Source organism: Sminthopsis crassicaudata, chromosome 2 (assembly GCF_048593235.1).
Source record: "Sminthopsis crassicaudata isolate SCR6 chromosome 2, ASM4859323v1, whole genome shotgun sequence".
Classification (NCBI taxonomy): domain Eukaryota; kingdom Metazoa; phylum Chordata; class Mammalia; order Dasyuromorphia; family Dasyuridae; genus Sminthopsis; species Sminthopsis crassicaudata.
Genome location: NC_133618.1, coordinates 641,905,720 through 641,921,719, shown reverse-complemented (window position 1 = coordinate 641,921,719; position 16,000 = coordinate 641,905,720). Strand labels below are relative to the sequence as shown.

The window sequence follows — 16,000 nt, the reverse complement described above, 5'->3', positions numbered from 1 at the left end:
CTTGGGTGGAATCTTCCCAAGAGCCATCTGAAATGAGGCAGCTAGCTGGCTCAGCGGCTAGAGTGTTGGCTCTGTAATGGAGAAGACCCGCGTTCAAATTTAGCCTCCAACACTGACCAGCTAGCCGCATATCCTGGGCAAATTACTGAAATGATCTGCCTCAGTTTCCCTATCTGTAAAAAGGAGATAATAATAGCACTTACCTGCCGGGGGTAATATTTGTAAAGCGCTTTGCGAACCTTAAAGGGCTATGTAAATGCTAGCTATTGTAATTTTGCCCTGTAAAACCATTACTTCATTTATGAGGAGACTCCAACCTTAGGAATGTAGCTTATAAAAGTATCTGCTTCTCCCAGAGGCAAAAGCCGCCTTTCTCCCTCCCTAGACACTTTGGAGGTCCGGTTAGCAGCTTCCCTCTCCCCCTTCCAATTTGGAGTTCCAGTCCAGGGCTAGGCAGCCCGACAGACCAGGTCAGTGTCCTCCTGTCCTGCCTCTGAAGACCCCACTAAAAATGGCCTCCAGCTTAAAGGTAGGAGAGAGCTCCATGTTGTTCATTCGCTCCTTTGGTTGCTCTTACAGATCTCATGTTTTGACCATTTCTCTTAAATCTAAAAAGAAAACCTTTCCTTCCAACTACCCTGTCTGTACTCCCAGCTCCTTCTAACTCAGAAAGAGAAACTATATTCCAACTTTCCTCTGGATATTTACTGCTTGTCTTTTCCAACGAGTATCGTGGGTTCAGATCCAGAAAAGATCTATCTATCTATCTATCTATCTATCTATCTATCTATCTATCTATCTATCTATATGTGTGTGTGTGTGTGTGTGTGTGTGTGTGTGTGTATGGGTACATCTGCATTTGCACAAGTATAGGATACATTTAAAACTATATTAATGTCTGACATATAATATAGCTTTATATTATATTATATATAAGTATATATATAATTATACATAATACTTGAGAACTCTAATGCTCTCACTTTTGTCCTCATGAGGAAACTGGCTGAGAAAGCTTAAATGGCTTCTTCCCGGTTCGATATAACTAATATCTGTTTGGGAACAACATCTGCTTGATTCCACCTGCTTGAAGCTTGTTCGGTGATTTCAGTCCTGTTCGATGCTTTGTGATCCCATTTAGGGTTTCCTTGGCAAAGATACTGGAATGGTTTTCCATTTCCTCCTCCAGCTCATTTTACAGATGAGGAAACTGAGGCAGCATTAAGTGATAAGCTAGTCTGAGGCTATATTTGAACTCAGGAAGCTCTAAGCTTGGCACTCTTCTCCACTGTACATTTAGCTGCCTCCCTCTCCCTCCCGTCCCTTCCTCATCTTGCAGCAGCCATGTTCTATTTAATAAAGCCCATTCTGGATGATCTATCACTAACACATCATTGATTCTTTTGCAACATGGCTAATATGAAAATGTTTTGCATGACTGCACATGTATAATCTTATAGCAAATTACTTGTCTTCTCAAGAAAGAGAGAGATGAGAGAGAAGGGAGAGAAATTTTGGAACTCAGAATTTTCAAAAACAAATGTTAATATTTTTTACGTGTAATTGAGGAAAAAAATGAAATGAATTTTTTTTTTTTTAAATTTGCAGCGGGTGTTCCTCCAATTCTTTCCCTTAAAAATGTCAGCTAGGTGGGTACAATGTTCAAGGCCCCTTATTTTGGTAAGAGTGATCTCGTGAAGAGAAAATATTATCACAAACTCTCACGGCATTCATCGTTGGTATTTCAGTTACTCAACGAATCCACCCACAGAGACAGTGAACTTTGAATTAACTGCTTTGAAGAGCACGGTGAAGTAAATCTTGATAAAAATCAAAGGCTGAAGAAATCTTGTTTGACAGAAGGCACGAACAGAAATGCTCGAAGTGCATACGGCTCGGGGAGAAACACTCCTTCCCTGACAGACTAAATGAATAATAACAGTTCAAGCATCTTGAAATGCCGTACGATCAAAAGGCACAGACTTTTTTTTTTTTTTTTAAACACAGCCTTTTAGTACCCCGGGAGATCTCGAGCAGGGCCCCGATGTTGGGCCTCTCAGAATGTCTGAACACGTTCTTGTGTCCAGCCTCCAGCTTCCGGTGGTGGGTGGAGAAAGGTTCCAGTATCATCTACAGGAGGAGGCAGGGAAAGCTGAGAAGGAGACCATTGGAGTGATGGAAAAGGAGAATCCTGAATCCACCTGGAGGAGTCTCTGTGACTCTCCAGAGAAGATTATGGGTCTCAAGTCCTCCATTCCTTGGCAGCCTTTGGGAGTGAAAGAGGGAGCAAGTATCATCATTTTGCAATTGAAAATGGCTGACATTTCCTAGCCATTGAGGGGTTTGCTGGGCATTTCCCATAGACAGTCCCATTAGGCCTCACAACTAGATGGAGAGAGGTGCTGTAAATGCCAAACTGGAGACGCCAAATGGCCTTTTTAAGCCAAGGTCTTCCTCAGGGCTTAAGTGTGAGGAACACCCATTCAGTGATTAAAGTTAGGCCAGGGGAAAATTGTGGGATCTGAATTCAGTCCTCTTCTGGTTCCTGACCCCTGGCGCTAACATTTTTCCTACCATGTGGCACTTAACTGGGGAGGTGCTTGGATATTAGAAATATGGTCCGGTCCATTCCTGGGCTCATTCCTGTTTGATTAAGAACTGCTATCGATGGAGTAGGGCCTGAAATCAGGAAGTTTCCTCTTCCTGTGTTTAAATCTGGCCTTAAACTTCTTAGCTATGTGTGACTCTGGGCAAGTCACTTACCCCTTTGGCTCAGTTTCTTCATCTGTAAAATAAGCCAGAGAAGGAAATGGAAAATCATTCCAGTATCTTTTTCAAGAAAATAAAAATATAAGCCAGAGCTTACATTCTGCTGGCATAGATTCAAGAACTCCTGTTCAATTAAATATCATAAAGAAGCATTGGCAAGACTTTAATGGAGGCTGCTTTGCTTATTAAATAAATGGTACTTGATTTGTGGAGGGCCACGAGGCAAAGGAAATAATACAAGCAAATGTTGTATTCCCCTTCGAGGACCAACACAAATAAGTTCACACATGTGACAGGTTTGGAATATCGGGGGAAAAACATTAGTGAGAAGCAAAAGTTTCTCCTCAGTGGGCCAGAAAAGTTTTCTGGGCAAGGCACATTTCACTTTTTTTTTTTTTTAAATCTTCAGAGCTTAGAACAGTGCCTGGCACATGAGAAATAATAAATATTTATTGACAGACTTGATTGGGAGTCATGAATTTATAGCTATGAATTGAATTTCAGAAAAAGACACAGCTCCTAGGAAGCAACAAGAGTGTTTTGTTTTTTAAATTTAATTAGTTTCCTCATTGGAAAAATGGAAGCATTATGCTAGAAATCCAAATTTATGGTCTTTATGGAAGAATAAGCTCACTCAAGAAACAGCCCAATCAATATTATCTCAGTATAGGGACTGATTCAAGAAACAGCTAGGGGCTCCATAGTGTACAAAGCACTGGGCCCGGAAGATTCATCTTCCTGAGTTCAAATGTGGCCTCTGACACTTAGTAGCTGTGTAACGCTGGGCAAGTCATTTAACCTTTATTTACCTCAGTTTCCTCACCTATCAAAATGATCTGGAGGAGGAAATGGCAAATCATTCTAGTGTCTTGGCCAAGGAAACCCCAAGTGGGGCATGAAGCATCAGACATGACCGAACAGTCAGATCACAAACCATTGTTGTCCATCTACCTCATGTAACTCTCCTCTATAACTTCACCCCTCAATGTTCTAGGGACCCTCCTTGGGGTGCTATGCAAGCTGTCCACTCTTAGTCCTTCCTCTTTCTACATGACCGATCTTTGATTTTTTTCCTGATTGTATGTTTGTGGGCAATATCCCTTCTGATGTTTTTATATCAATTCCTTACTTAACAGGTATTATTTATAGCCAGCTCACACCCACAAGGTGCTTTTTTTCCACTGCCCTTTGGACAATCAATTTCCATTCTTGGGAGACTCTAGGCTTCCAAAGAATCCTAAATCACTGACAAAAATTAGCAGTGTTCAATGGCTCCGATTAGCAGTGGCCAATGGCTCCCAAGATGCACTGTGGCAAAATATGGCACCTGGTCTTTCTAAGATCATCTCTACTTTAATAATCCTTTATTCAATACAATCAAAATGTTAATTGCCTAGTTATGTTCCAAGATGTAGGAGTTGCTGCTGACTGCATCCAGGGCCATTTCCAGTTGTCCTGATTATATTTGGCCACTGGACCCAGATGGTTCTGGAGGAGAGAGTAAAGGTCTCTTAAACTTTGCACAGCCCTACCTCACTTAAATCCAGTTTACTTGCAAGTCCTTCCTAAGGTCATAATCTCTTTGAGAACAAAGGACAAACAATATGGTGGAAATATGTAATGGAAGTATATAATTGATTTCCTTGGTAGGGGAAATACTGGTGTGAAAAATCCCTCCATCAATGCAAGTCTGCATCTCCTCAATACTTTAGTCTTGAGAGTGGCTGAAGGCCAAGGCTAAATGAATTGGTTAAAATGAAAGAGCTATTTATTAAGTGGCAGAAGCAGCATCTGAACATGTCAAGCCTCTGCCCATTAGACCTTGAGGACTTTCACTAGGGGAGCTATAAATGTGGAAAATAAGATTGTCCCCGCCTTCAAGAGGTAGCCATATATGTCAATATGATATTGGGTAGAATTGGGTATGAAGGAAGACATTCAGAATAGAAGAATGGAGGAGATGGGAGGAAGCAAAGATCAGTGTCAGCTTGGGGAATCAGATATATACTGCCTTCTGGAAAGGAAGCATTTTACAAAGAAACAAGATTTTCAGTTGTTGGAGATGCCGTGTTTATGATTGGGATGGCTGGAGTTAACAGAACAAGACTGGAGGGGGGGGGGCAGATAGAATTAATAGTTAATAGTCCAGTCTGCCTGAAATGGAGACTTTGTCATCTGTGACTGCACAGGCTGAAGGCCAGCATATGACAATCTTCTTGACTATAAGGTTCACCTTCCACTTTGTCAGACGGCCCCATGGGAGAGAACTGAGCTCCGTCCGTCTGCTCTGGTCTGATCCACATCTTCAACTCTTCTTCCACCCTTGGTCGTTCCAGACTTTTTCTCTCATTTAACTGGCACTCAGAGGCCCTGTTTCACTCATTTTCCACCCCATCTAGCTCACAAGGTATTGTTGGTAACATACCAAATAGTGTATCTCTGTTGCCCGCTGGATCATTTGTAATTCAGTAGGTTCTATTTTTTCCCTTTGTTAAAATTACATGAAGAAACATATGGAACATATTTTGATTAAAAACCCTCAATGATATATGGAGCCAGTAATGAATTTTCATTATAGAGAGAACATGTACACATGACCACATACCCTTTATGACTACTACAATATTAAGTTGGCAATATTTGGTTTGTGCTTCTGAAAAAACCCTATTTTTAAGATGATGAAAATTCACACAATTGACTTGCCTTCACTTCCTTTCAGATGCAGCTTCAGGAGTACCCTCTTACGCAAAGCCTTTAGTAAATGTCTAGTAATTTTATATTTCTGCAACATTTTATGTGCGTTTGTCTTCATTAGGATGTAAATTCAGTGAGAAGAGGGGTCTTTTCATTCTTTGCCCGTGGCAGGTGATGAATCTCAATCTACTTTAGTGGTCCTAGGGCATCCATGTTTCTCCATGGAGAAAGCAAACTCAATCCCACAAGAAGCCACAGGTTTTTAGCACGGTGATTATGCCATAGGTTTGGAAAATCGAGTATAGACTTAACACTAGTAATTGAGTTAGTGGCGACTTCATTGCTCTTTTCTCTTCCCATCCCCATCTTTTAAGTTGTTCCCTGGGAATAAATGAGGTGCCAAGGGAGGTAGCATCCAAATAAGTGGTCTCTTAGTGGCAAGGAGAGAGAGTTTCTCTCAAGTGTCTAATTTACTATCAGACTTACTTAGACATTGGGGAAATTCTCCATCACTAAGTTATGAGAAAGCTTCGAGTTGCTATTTCATAATCTTTGGACAGTACAAACTATGAAAAGAGGAAGTCTAGAATTCAAGGAAAGGTTAAATGTAAAGAGTGTGGGATGTTAAAAGACATCCAAATCTGCATCTGACAAACATTAGCTCCATCCAGACAAGATCATGAGGATATTAGTTTTACAATTAGCACGAGCGTCTGGCATGTCTGTCCATTTGACTGAACTCAGGTCACTATACTGTTTATTATTGTCAGTATTAACCCAGAGGAAAGTTCTTTGAGAAAGAGGCCCAAAAAAAAAAAAAAAAAAAAAAAAAAAGTACTCATGAATTGGTTCTTTGAATTTATACTTACCATGAATACATGGCTTCTACTTGCGTAAGGAAATATAAGTCCTCGGTATAATAGATCTCTTTAATCCAGAAATTTACTTTACCATAGATTTTAAGACGGGAGGGACATACAGAATACAAATTCTACATATTTCTCAGCAAAAATAACATTCCCTCAACAATTTCATGTCAGATGAAAACATTTTTATTTTTTTAAAATAAAAAACAACAACAAGTAGGTACTTCCTAGTTGTTAAGGCTAAAAAGTATTAACTGCAAAGTTAGACCATCCAGAACAAACCTTTGCTTATGATTAGTACCCATAAAGCAATTAAAAGTAAATATGTAAACATTTAACTACGGCAATGCCTTTGAAATGTAAGCGTAAAAAGACATCGCCATCTACATTACGGTTTAAGACTAATGGAACGTTTAAGATGTACCAGGAAATTAAACTGTCATCAGTTAAAGTTTAATTAGTGTTTTAATATTTCACTCTTAAAAACACAATTTGTGTTTTGCTAAATTCCTACCATATCTAAAAAAAAATATTCTGGGCGCAATGGCATTTCTCTGCCACTTCTATCTCTACTACCTCTGCTCTCCAACCCCCGCATTACAGGTGATTGCTTTCTAAAATGCCATTTCACATAAATTGTGCCACACTGCCCTATAATTCCATTTGGGGCTGAACTAATTAACTTCTCAGCAGGTGGCTGAGGTGCTTGAATCCATGCCTGAAGAAATACTTGACTGCTTATACAATACAAACATGTCTAAGTGACCTTACATGGGTTGTCTCTAAATCATCACAATTTCCATTTTTAATAGTACCAGGTAAAATACATTTAATAGAACCCTAAAGGGCAAAGATAAGGCATTTATAAATGGATTTCACTTTCCACATACATTTGAATCCACTTTAAAAAGGCGCTCTCCCAGGTCAGGGGGGTACTTGAGAAAGTTAAAATGGATTTTGCAAAACTCACCCGAGAATTGGCCTGTCTGATATTTTCTGAAAAGCTGTTTACCTTAGGAGGTGTAAATTATATGCTAACCAAATGCCTTCTAGATTTACATCTCTGTCCCCACTCTGTGATTCTATTATTTTTGTATTTAACCACACTGTGACTGTCAATGCTTAAAAATACACTAATGCTTATTACAGGGAATTCAGATAGCAGGATATAAAAAGCAAATTTGCAACCAGTCATTTTGGAGCATCAGAATATCATCACAGAATTGCCATATATCTATTAGCCCTCTGGAGTTCCACCAATTAGGTTATCATTAACAAGGCCGGGTTTAAGTTTCTAGTCAAAAACGGCTTTGTTTCAAGTTTACGTCTGTCTGCACAAAGAGACAATTTAAAAGAGCAAACAAGGAATTTGAAAGGACAGCCCATTAAAGCTGAGCCAGCTTTAAAAAAAAATTTTATTTTTTTTTAACAACTCAGCATACATTATTCTGTATCATAAACTGCTATGATTTATGGGAAATGGGATAAAATGAACTTGTCTTTGATAAACTTCATGGATTTAACTCAGTCCCTTCTCCCCCCAAAAAAATCTTTATGGGGAGACTATGGAAGCTTTTTGTTTAACAATGTCTTCCAAGGGGTACGTATGTGAGAGACAAATACTATTCCAGAAAACATTCAATTCATAGCGTTTGTCTAGGGGAAAAGTAGCATGTTTCTAGTCTATACTATTGATAAATTTAAAATCATGGAGATACAAAAATTATTTAGGATTAAAATAGAAAAATTGCTTCGGGTTAAAAATGGTTTAGTTGGCTGACCAAGTTGATAAATAAACTATTCTTAAAATAGGAAGATTTTTGGGAGCCATTAATGTAGTCCTATTCCAGCATTTTTTCTGTTTTTGTACTATTTATATGTTATGTATATTACACGTAATCCGTTTAGAGGCAGATTTCCTTAGAAGTTGTTTCTAGGAAACATATTACTTTATGGAGATATCTTTTCACTTTACCATCTAGAGTGATGACATTTATTAGGCCACGGTATAGCTATGAGACAGTAAAGTCCCTGTTCTATTACAACAGCTTTGAAAAGAAGTTTCATTAATTTATCCTAGATTTAAAAAAAAAACTAACATAGATATCCTAATGGTAATTATGTAGTTGTCTACACCAGAGCATAATGGAAAAATGTACAACTTAAAATACTTTTTACTATACTCCAGGCTCTCATGTTACTTAATCTAATAAACTGTAAGCAAATAGGGCCCAGATCTCACCAAGAGCAAGAGAGGAAACTGCCTGGTTTTGTCTTTTTGGGGGCAATTTAACTCTTTCCAGACATTATGGTAACAATAATAAGTTATTTCCTTCAGTGCACAAATGTGTACTGGAGATACCTCAGAGTCAGTGAAACTTAAAGGGCAAACAATTTACATGGGGTTCAGAAGTAGTTTCAGATTACTTTAGGCTAAGTCTTTATTGCATCACATGTTGGGTAATCTGCTTAATGATTATTCAGTTCATATACATTTCTATTAAATTATCAATATAAATTTTCCTTTATATGCTATTTATATTCAACCTACATTTGCCCATTTAAAATCTATTCACATAATCTGTCTATGATCACTCTGCAGAACTTAAAGTACTATACAAATGAGAATTTTACTATTCCTTTTATTTACAATAGAAGTTATGATTCAAGATGTACAGTGAGTCATTGTTGGATCTGAATATGCTTTGCTTGACTGCATATTTATTAAAAAGCCTTTTCTTTTTTCTCTCTCATGGAAGGGGAAAGGGAGAGTAAAGATACTTATTAGCTAAAAAAATAAAATAAAAAATTTTAAAATAAAGAGAACCTGTTATTCTTGGTCTCAGTCCATCAGTAAACAAGAGGTCATTAGGAGGACTGTTAAAGGGCTCTAGTTTATGCATGGCCAATGGCAGAGAAACAGATAACCAATTCTGAGAGCTTCAAAGTTGCCCACTGAGGAAAGGTACGACTGGTGTGTAAATTATTTTTGTAGACAGGAACTTTTAACTCACATCAAACTAAAATCTCTCCCTGCTGTAATTTACATAAGAAATGAGAAGGATGGAATTCAAAAGTTTCAAGAGAGGTTAGACATAAAGTGATTCCAACTATGAAAGAGAGAATGGCCCATTCCAGTGACACAACCCATTTTGCCTCTGGCATAGTCTAGATATATAATTAAGTAGAAACAGATGACACAAAATACTATCTAAAACAGTTCTATTTAAAAAAAAAATTTACATGAATTATTTTACATTTTAATATCAGTATTTTCCTTTTTGACTTTCAATGTCATCTGTTAAAAGGGCAATCAAAACTGCAACTAATATAAACTTCTTTCATTGGAGAAAGGAAGTTTGTTTTATTTCTAGAATTTCACAAGCAGAATCTTCCATAAATTACACTAGCCTAAGGATCTTGTCTTTCCTTGTTCTTCCAGTGGTTGGGAAATTCTCATCTTGAAAACACACACACACACAAACATACACATACACACACACACACACACACACACACACACACACACACACACAGTGTATGTCCTGCTACCAGACAAAATGGCAAAATTCTACATGTTCACCTATACACAAATTAGACATCTACATACATATATGTACATATATAAGCACACACATTCCAGACATAAATATTACATATGTGGCAATAGATATTATCAGGGAAAAAAAATAAAGGCTCCAATTAAATTAACAGAGACCCTTTTGGCCAAGTACTTATTCTACATTGTAATAATGCAGCCCTGATCCAAGATTTGGAGCTTTTAATAGCTTTAAAAAGATCCCCAGAGATTAGAGAACAGGGCAGTAATTTAATCCTTGTATTTTTATTTCCTTCTTCCAACAACATTTAGAATTCAGCAGGATTTGAGATGGTTAGTGTTGCTACTGACACCTTATGGAAAATGCTTTGTCTGGAAATTTGGATTAGATATTTTTAAGAAACAACCCTCTGTTCTAGCTTACAAGGAACATTATAACAAGAAAAGGATTTTTTGTTCCTTTTAAGGTGTTCATCTGTTCCTGCTGTTTATTCTTCTCCTTGAATTCATAATCCCATTTCTGTCACCATGATTAGTTGCTATGGAAATTACCACCTATGGAAATTATGTCACTGTTGTAAGAATCTGACTTTAGGTAGATAACAGAGACAACAGATTATAAACCTTTAACTAAGAAAGAAAGATCAGATTTACTATGAATGCTATTTATTTGTGTTTAATATGGAAAATTAATACCATACTTAACTTTTTCTGAGAATTCCTAATCTGCCATCTCCTTTGAACACAGCTACTAATTAAATGTTAAAATGTTGGCCAAGCACTCAATTACAAACCAAAGTTTGAAAATCCAATGTTACACAATAGGAAATTAGCACTGGATATAAAGTGCATTTCTTGTTCGATAATGCATAGAACATGTTGTCTTGTATCGTTTCTGTAGGCCAAAATTGGATGTATTTGACTTTCAGGGATTAATGGTAAAACATAGCTACGGGACTCATCAAGGAAACAATTTTAAATAGTGCATTAAAAATTCCTTTTAAAGATGAAGAATTCAATCTGATTCCAGAATTTATCCCAAGAATTTAAAAGGTCAAGTCTATAAACTGGTGACTAATACTGAATTGGAGCCAGTGAAATGTCAGATGAAAATTCCAGAATATTAAAGAAACTTTCTTGGGTGGATTCGGCAATTTGTGGTTTGAATAAAACTTTTGAAATATGAATTAAAACAAACTTTGATTCCCATTAAAATTCACAGGATGAATATATGACACATATTTAATAACATAACTAGGAATTCTCTCCCCAGCAACCCTCAATTTTTTCGCTCTGTTTTCCCGGGGGGCAAAGTTTACACCCTGGTGTTGAGGTAGGAGCAAGTTAACTCTTCCAGACTCTAAGACTACATTTAGAATCTGACTCATTCATTCTATTATGGAAACTGAATAGAGACAGTTAAGTATGGAAAATGGCTCCCCCCTCAAAACAAAAACCAAAAAACCCCCGTTTTCTTCCCTAACTATAAAATTTAGTTACACTATTATAAACCATTGATGCAAATCACATCCATTGCAATATGAATAGTTACCACAGTCATTAAGTAGCAACACATCTCAACGCCTCTGAAGGAACAAGTCTCAATGGCAAATAGCAACCAACACCGACTTTGGCTAAGCCATGTATTCATTAAGAGTTACATTTGGGATTGCAACAATTCAAAGATAATCTTGAAGAAGTCCTTCGGTGGATTTCTGTCCTGGCCCTGGCCCTAGTGGTCTCTACATCGTACCTCAAGAGGCAGAGATCTCATCACCCTAAATTATCATCCCCACTGGGAAGACGAGGCGCACTCGTAGCTTATGTGAGGGATGGATCCAAAGAGGAGGCCCGAGAGCCAAAATCCGTCTTTTCCCAGAAGTTTTCCTTGTCCACCTGGTCCGATGTCTCCAGTCCTTTCCTGTTATATGGTGGCTTATCGGAAGGAGGCAGAGGTGCTGGCCTTTTTTTCCCTTTCCCATCATTAGTGTTTAAACGGTCGATTGTTGGAGACAACACAACCTTTTTCTGTAAGACTATTTGATGAGTCCCATCAAAGAACGCCCCCCATCGGGAAGATGATTCTTTTTCAATGAGGAACTGCCCATGAGTATCTTCAATTTTCTTCTTTATGATGTCAGTTAAACTCTCAGGTTTCACTGGGGAATCAATGCCTATAATGATTTTAAGGGAGAAAAAAACTGGTGATAAAATTCCAAAGTTTCAATCATTTTTCACTAAAGATTGACTATTCATTTCCTAACTTTAAGAGCTAGTAAAGATTTTAGATCAACACCTTAGACAAAGCTAAATCATTTTAGAATGTTTGTGATTAAATAATATCATTTTTTTAAAAAAAAAAAGTAAAAATAAAACAATTCCATTTATATCGCCAAACATCTGAGTCGTTACTTCCTCATCTGCAAAATGAGAGGGTTGGATCGGAGATATCCTATGATTCCTTTCAGCTCAAGATCTAAAAGGTGATGATTTTATATTTCTTAGTCAATGCAATTCTCCTGCAAGAATTTGCTCACAGGAGCAGCGAGGTGGCACAGTGGAGAAAGCACCAGTCCTGAAGTCAGGAGGACCTGAGTTCAAATCTGGCCTCAGACACTTAACACTTCCTGTGTTACCTGTGTGACCCTGGGCAATGACCCTTTGCCTCAGCAAAAAAATTTTTAAAAAAAGAAAAAAAAAGGAATTTGCTCAGAAGTGGTGCTACTCAAAGGCAGAGAATGCTGCCAAGGGATATAATGCCCCAAATTAATATTGTTGCTCCTAAACTTTGTCCTCCAATCTGGAAGTGTTTATCATATAGAATATACATTTACATATAAATATATAATAAAATTTATATATTTAATGTATATATAGAATATACATTTACATATAAATATATAATAAAATTTATATATTTAAGAGAGTATATTTTAAAAATTTAGCTATGTAACATAAACACACATAGATTTATGCAGCTATATTTACATACACATATATGTATATGTGTGTGTGTGTATATATCTCACTAACTGTAGATGGAAAACTACACTTCACATCCAAGTAAAGGTAAAGCTTTCCCTTTCAGTGGTCTGCAGTACAAAATTTCAGACTCTTGTGACTGAATAAACATTTGGCCCCTAGAACTGCCATAGACTTTGCCAGAGGGGGAAAAGATCAGAGACACTGAGTCAGGCCTCCCTGTTCATATCTATCCTCAGGAAAGTGTCCTGAGCATAAATAGCTAGTTGAATATTTACTCTTATACAAAATGTAGTACTTTCAAGCATTCTGCCCAGCTTGAGGAGTATGAGTTTGGATATATGGGGATGATGACAGATGAAAACAGAATGTAGTTGTGATTTCCTATCTATTCACAATATGGCTGCAAAGTCACACAGCTCAGATCTTAAATACTCTTTAAAATATGGGAGATTGGAATATCAATGAGACTAGAAGTTTCAAACTTTTCCAAGTAACAAACATTGCAATTTTCTTTGGCCAAAGATGAAAGCTTTCCATGCATTAATATTCATTTTCCAAAACCACTTAAAAATGAATTTAATAAAAGAGAAAAAAAATTACAGTACATGACTATAATTTGGAATATTGTAAGCTTTCATTTTCAAAATTTTCATCAGCTACTCAGTTAATGTTTATTTCCCCTGTACCTTTATTCATACTGAAGCCTTAAAATTGTGTTTGATCTTAAGCATTCAAGCTATGAAAAATGTGTATTCATTAATTTTGTATTAATTCATATATTAAACATGAACTCCTTAGGATGTAATCATAGTCTTTTTTCATTCATTCTGACGGGCCCTAAAAAATTCAGCATTTTAATGTCAATAGAACAAGCTGTTTGAATACAGACAATGTTGTTTTTGTTACCCTGCAGCTTGGAAAAGACAAATCCCACTTACTCATATCATGGTAGACTGAGGTCGCCTCTTTTGTCAAGAACAAAGGTGGTTTCCGTGGTGACATAATCTCAATTTTCATAAGTTCTTCACAACAATGCTTCCATTGGCCTGAGAAAGAAAAGACAGACTAGGCTAAAATAAATGCAAATCCATATATTTTATTTTTAACAGATGCCAGTAAATTTAATTTGATTTGTGAGTAAACCTGAAAAACATCACCTTTAAATAAACTTGCTCAAAGCCCATAACTCTCCTTACTGGTGGTTAAAAAAACCCACATCTTGATATAATTTAAAAAAAAATTTTTTTAAATTGCAAAAATAACAAAAAATGTTTTTTTTAAAAGAGAAAAAATAAAGAGGAAAAGTTTCTTGTGCAGATATTAAGCTACAACTTAATAGGATGATAATTTTTATTTCTTCACTAAAAGGACAGTAATCACCCCTTTGTGATTCCCACTCAAAGTTAAACTACAGAGATGCTAATTTACATAATAAATATAAGCATTCAGTGTTTCAGACAAAATCCAAAGTAAAAACTATCTGAAAGCTTAAAATGTGTAAAAAAAAAAAAAAAAGGCCATTTTAAGGCATGATTTTAATTTGGGAAAAACATAACTAAGAATTGCCAATTTAATAAACAATGTTCTATTATCTAACATGATTATTATTCTTTTGACAACCATCTAATGTTGGAAAAATCATTTTTTTTTCTTTAAGTGAAAGTTATTACTAAAATATTGGACAGATATCATACAATCTATTTCTAACTCGAGCAAATTTGTTTTAGGAGCGACATTTTTAAATGAGTAGGCATTGGAATTGGAAAAATATCTAATCTTGGAGAAAATTAAAGAGCTTGGGAAAGATTAACTGTTCTCTCAAAACTTTTATTTTAAAATCCAAGCCTCAGACTGACTTCCCTTGGAGGGGCTTCTCTAACCTACGTTCATTCATCTGTTCATTCCTTCACTCCAGTACTTAGTGAGCACCTACTATGCACAGACAACATCCCTGCCCATCATTGTACGTGCTACTAACTACCCAAGGCAAAGACACAGTCTTCTTCGGGCACAAGGTTTATGCCCTCCACACGACCAGGAAAACGACTCTAGTACAAATGCCTGGAACTTTTTAAGACTGATTTATGGCCTGCAGTTCTCTGCATTTTATTATGTTCTCAATATCCACGCTCATGATCCAGTCTGACTGGTTTTCCTGGCTTTAAGAAATTAAAGACATCTCATTTTCGGTCAAGTTATCTGCACAATTTTCCGAGTTTTCCTCTAAAATACTAGCCGGTTAATTAATACAGTTATAACTTCTCAATCTATTCACCTCAAGTAAATAAGGAAAATAAAAAACCTTTCAGTATGTTTTATTACGGCCTGGTAAGTATGGTGTATGGTAAAGATATGGAAACAAGCAAGACAGCAATTTATGAAAGGAATAAAATTCCAAGGATAAACCTTCAAGAGTGCTCTAAGCCAAGTTTAAATCTCTGGGGATCTGGGCCCCGTACTTTCCCCCTCTTTTAAATAAAGACATAAAAGCTAGCTGCTGCCCTCCCTCTCCGTCCCCCCCTGCAAATCAACCTCTAGTCTAATGAGAAAATAATGAAACAGATTGTGGACAAGCCAAGCAGGATGTCTCTGCTGCCATTCTCGACAAATTCTCAAGTGCGGCGTTTTTACTGCGCCCGATTAGCTGAAGGAGTCTCATTGTTGAACTGCTGGCTGAATTTTGTAAAAGATACTAATCTTGTTCGAAATTGGAACATAATACCACCTTCCCCACTGTACCCTTCCCAACAGCAAGTTCTACTCAAGTCAGAGAAGAGTAGATTTCGGGGAAACGTTGAGCGGCTCCATCTTCGCCAGGGACCGCGGTCTCCTGGCAAGGAGTCCCAACAGGTCGCTCCGGCTGTGGGTGGCTGCATCTTATCGGCCTGAGAAATAGGACAAAGTGGGCCTGGCCCAGAAGCAGCCTGGCAGACGCGCCCCTCATCCCTTAGCTGGCTGATGGGAGAGCGAGGGCCGCCAGGAAGGAAGGCCTATCTCCATGCTGGTCACACTGGGGTCCTGCTCAGCCCCTGCCCCAACTTCCCCCTCCCCCAATCTCTGCTGCCCTGCCACCATTCACTCATGTCCTACCCTCCAGAATCCCCCTGGAGGTTTTCTTGGCAAAGAT

The 16,000-nt window shown here is 37.4% G+C and overlaps 1 protein-coding gene and 1 long non-coding RNA gene across 6 annotated transcripts in view; one reads left to right on the top strand and one right to left on the bottom strand.

The window, feature by feature from the left end:
• The first annotated feature begins 361 nt into the window (after window positions 1–361).
• Window positions 362–3,229, top strand: LOC141558843 (uncharacterized). Its single transcript, XR_012487153.1, has 2 exons — window positions 362–529; window positions 1,609–3,229. It is a non-coding gene; the product is annotated as an uncharacterized LOC141558843 (long non-coding RNA).
• Window positions 3,230–6,499: 3,270 nt separating this feature from the next.
• RTKN2 (rhotekin 2) overlaps window positions 6,500–16,000 on the bottom strand; it is a 79,511-nt gene continuing 70,010 nt past the window's right edge. For all 5 annotated transcript variants that reach the window (XM_074296639.1, XM_074296640.1, XM_074296635.1 and 2 more), the window contains 2 exons: window positions 13,812–13,919; window positions 6,500–12,062 (listed from right to left, as the gene is read on the bottom strand). In XM_074296639.1, the coding sequence (XP_074152740.1) occupies window positions 11,710–12,062; window positions 13,812–13,919 (461 nt within the window). In that variant the 3' untranslated portion in view covers window positions 6,500–11,709. The remainder of the gene's footprint in view (window positions 12,063–13,811; window positions 13,920–16,000) is intronic.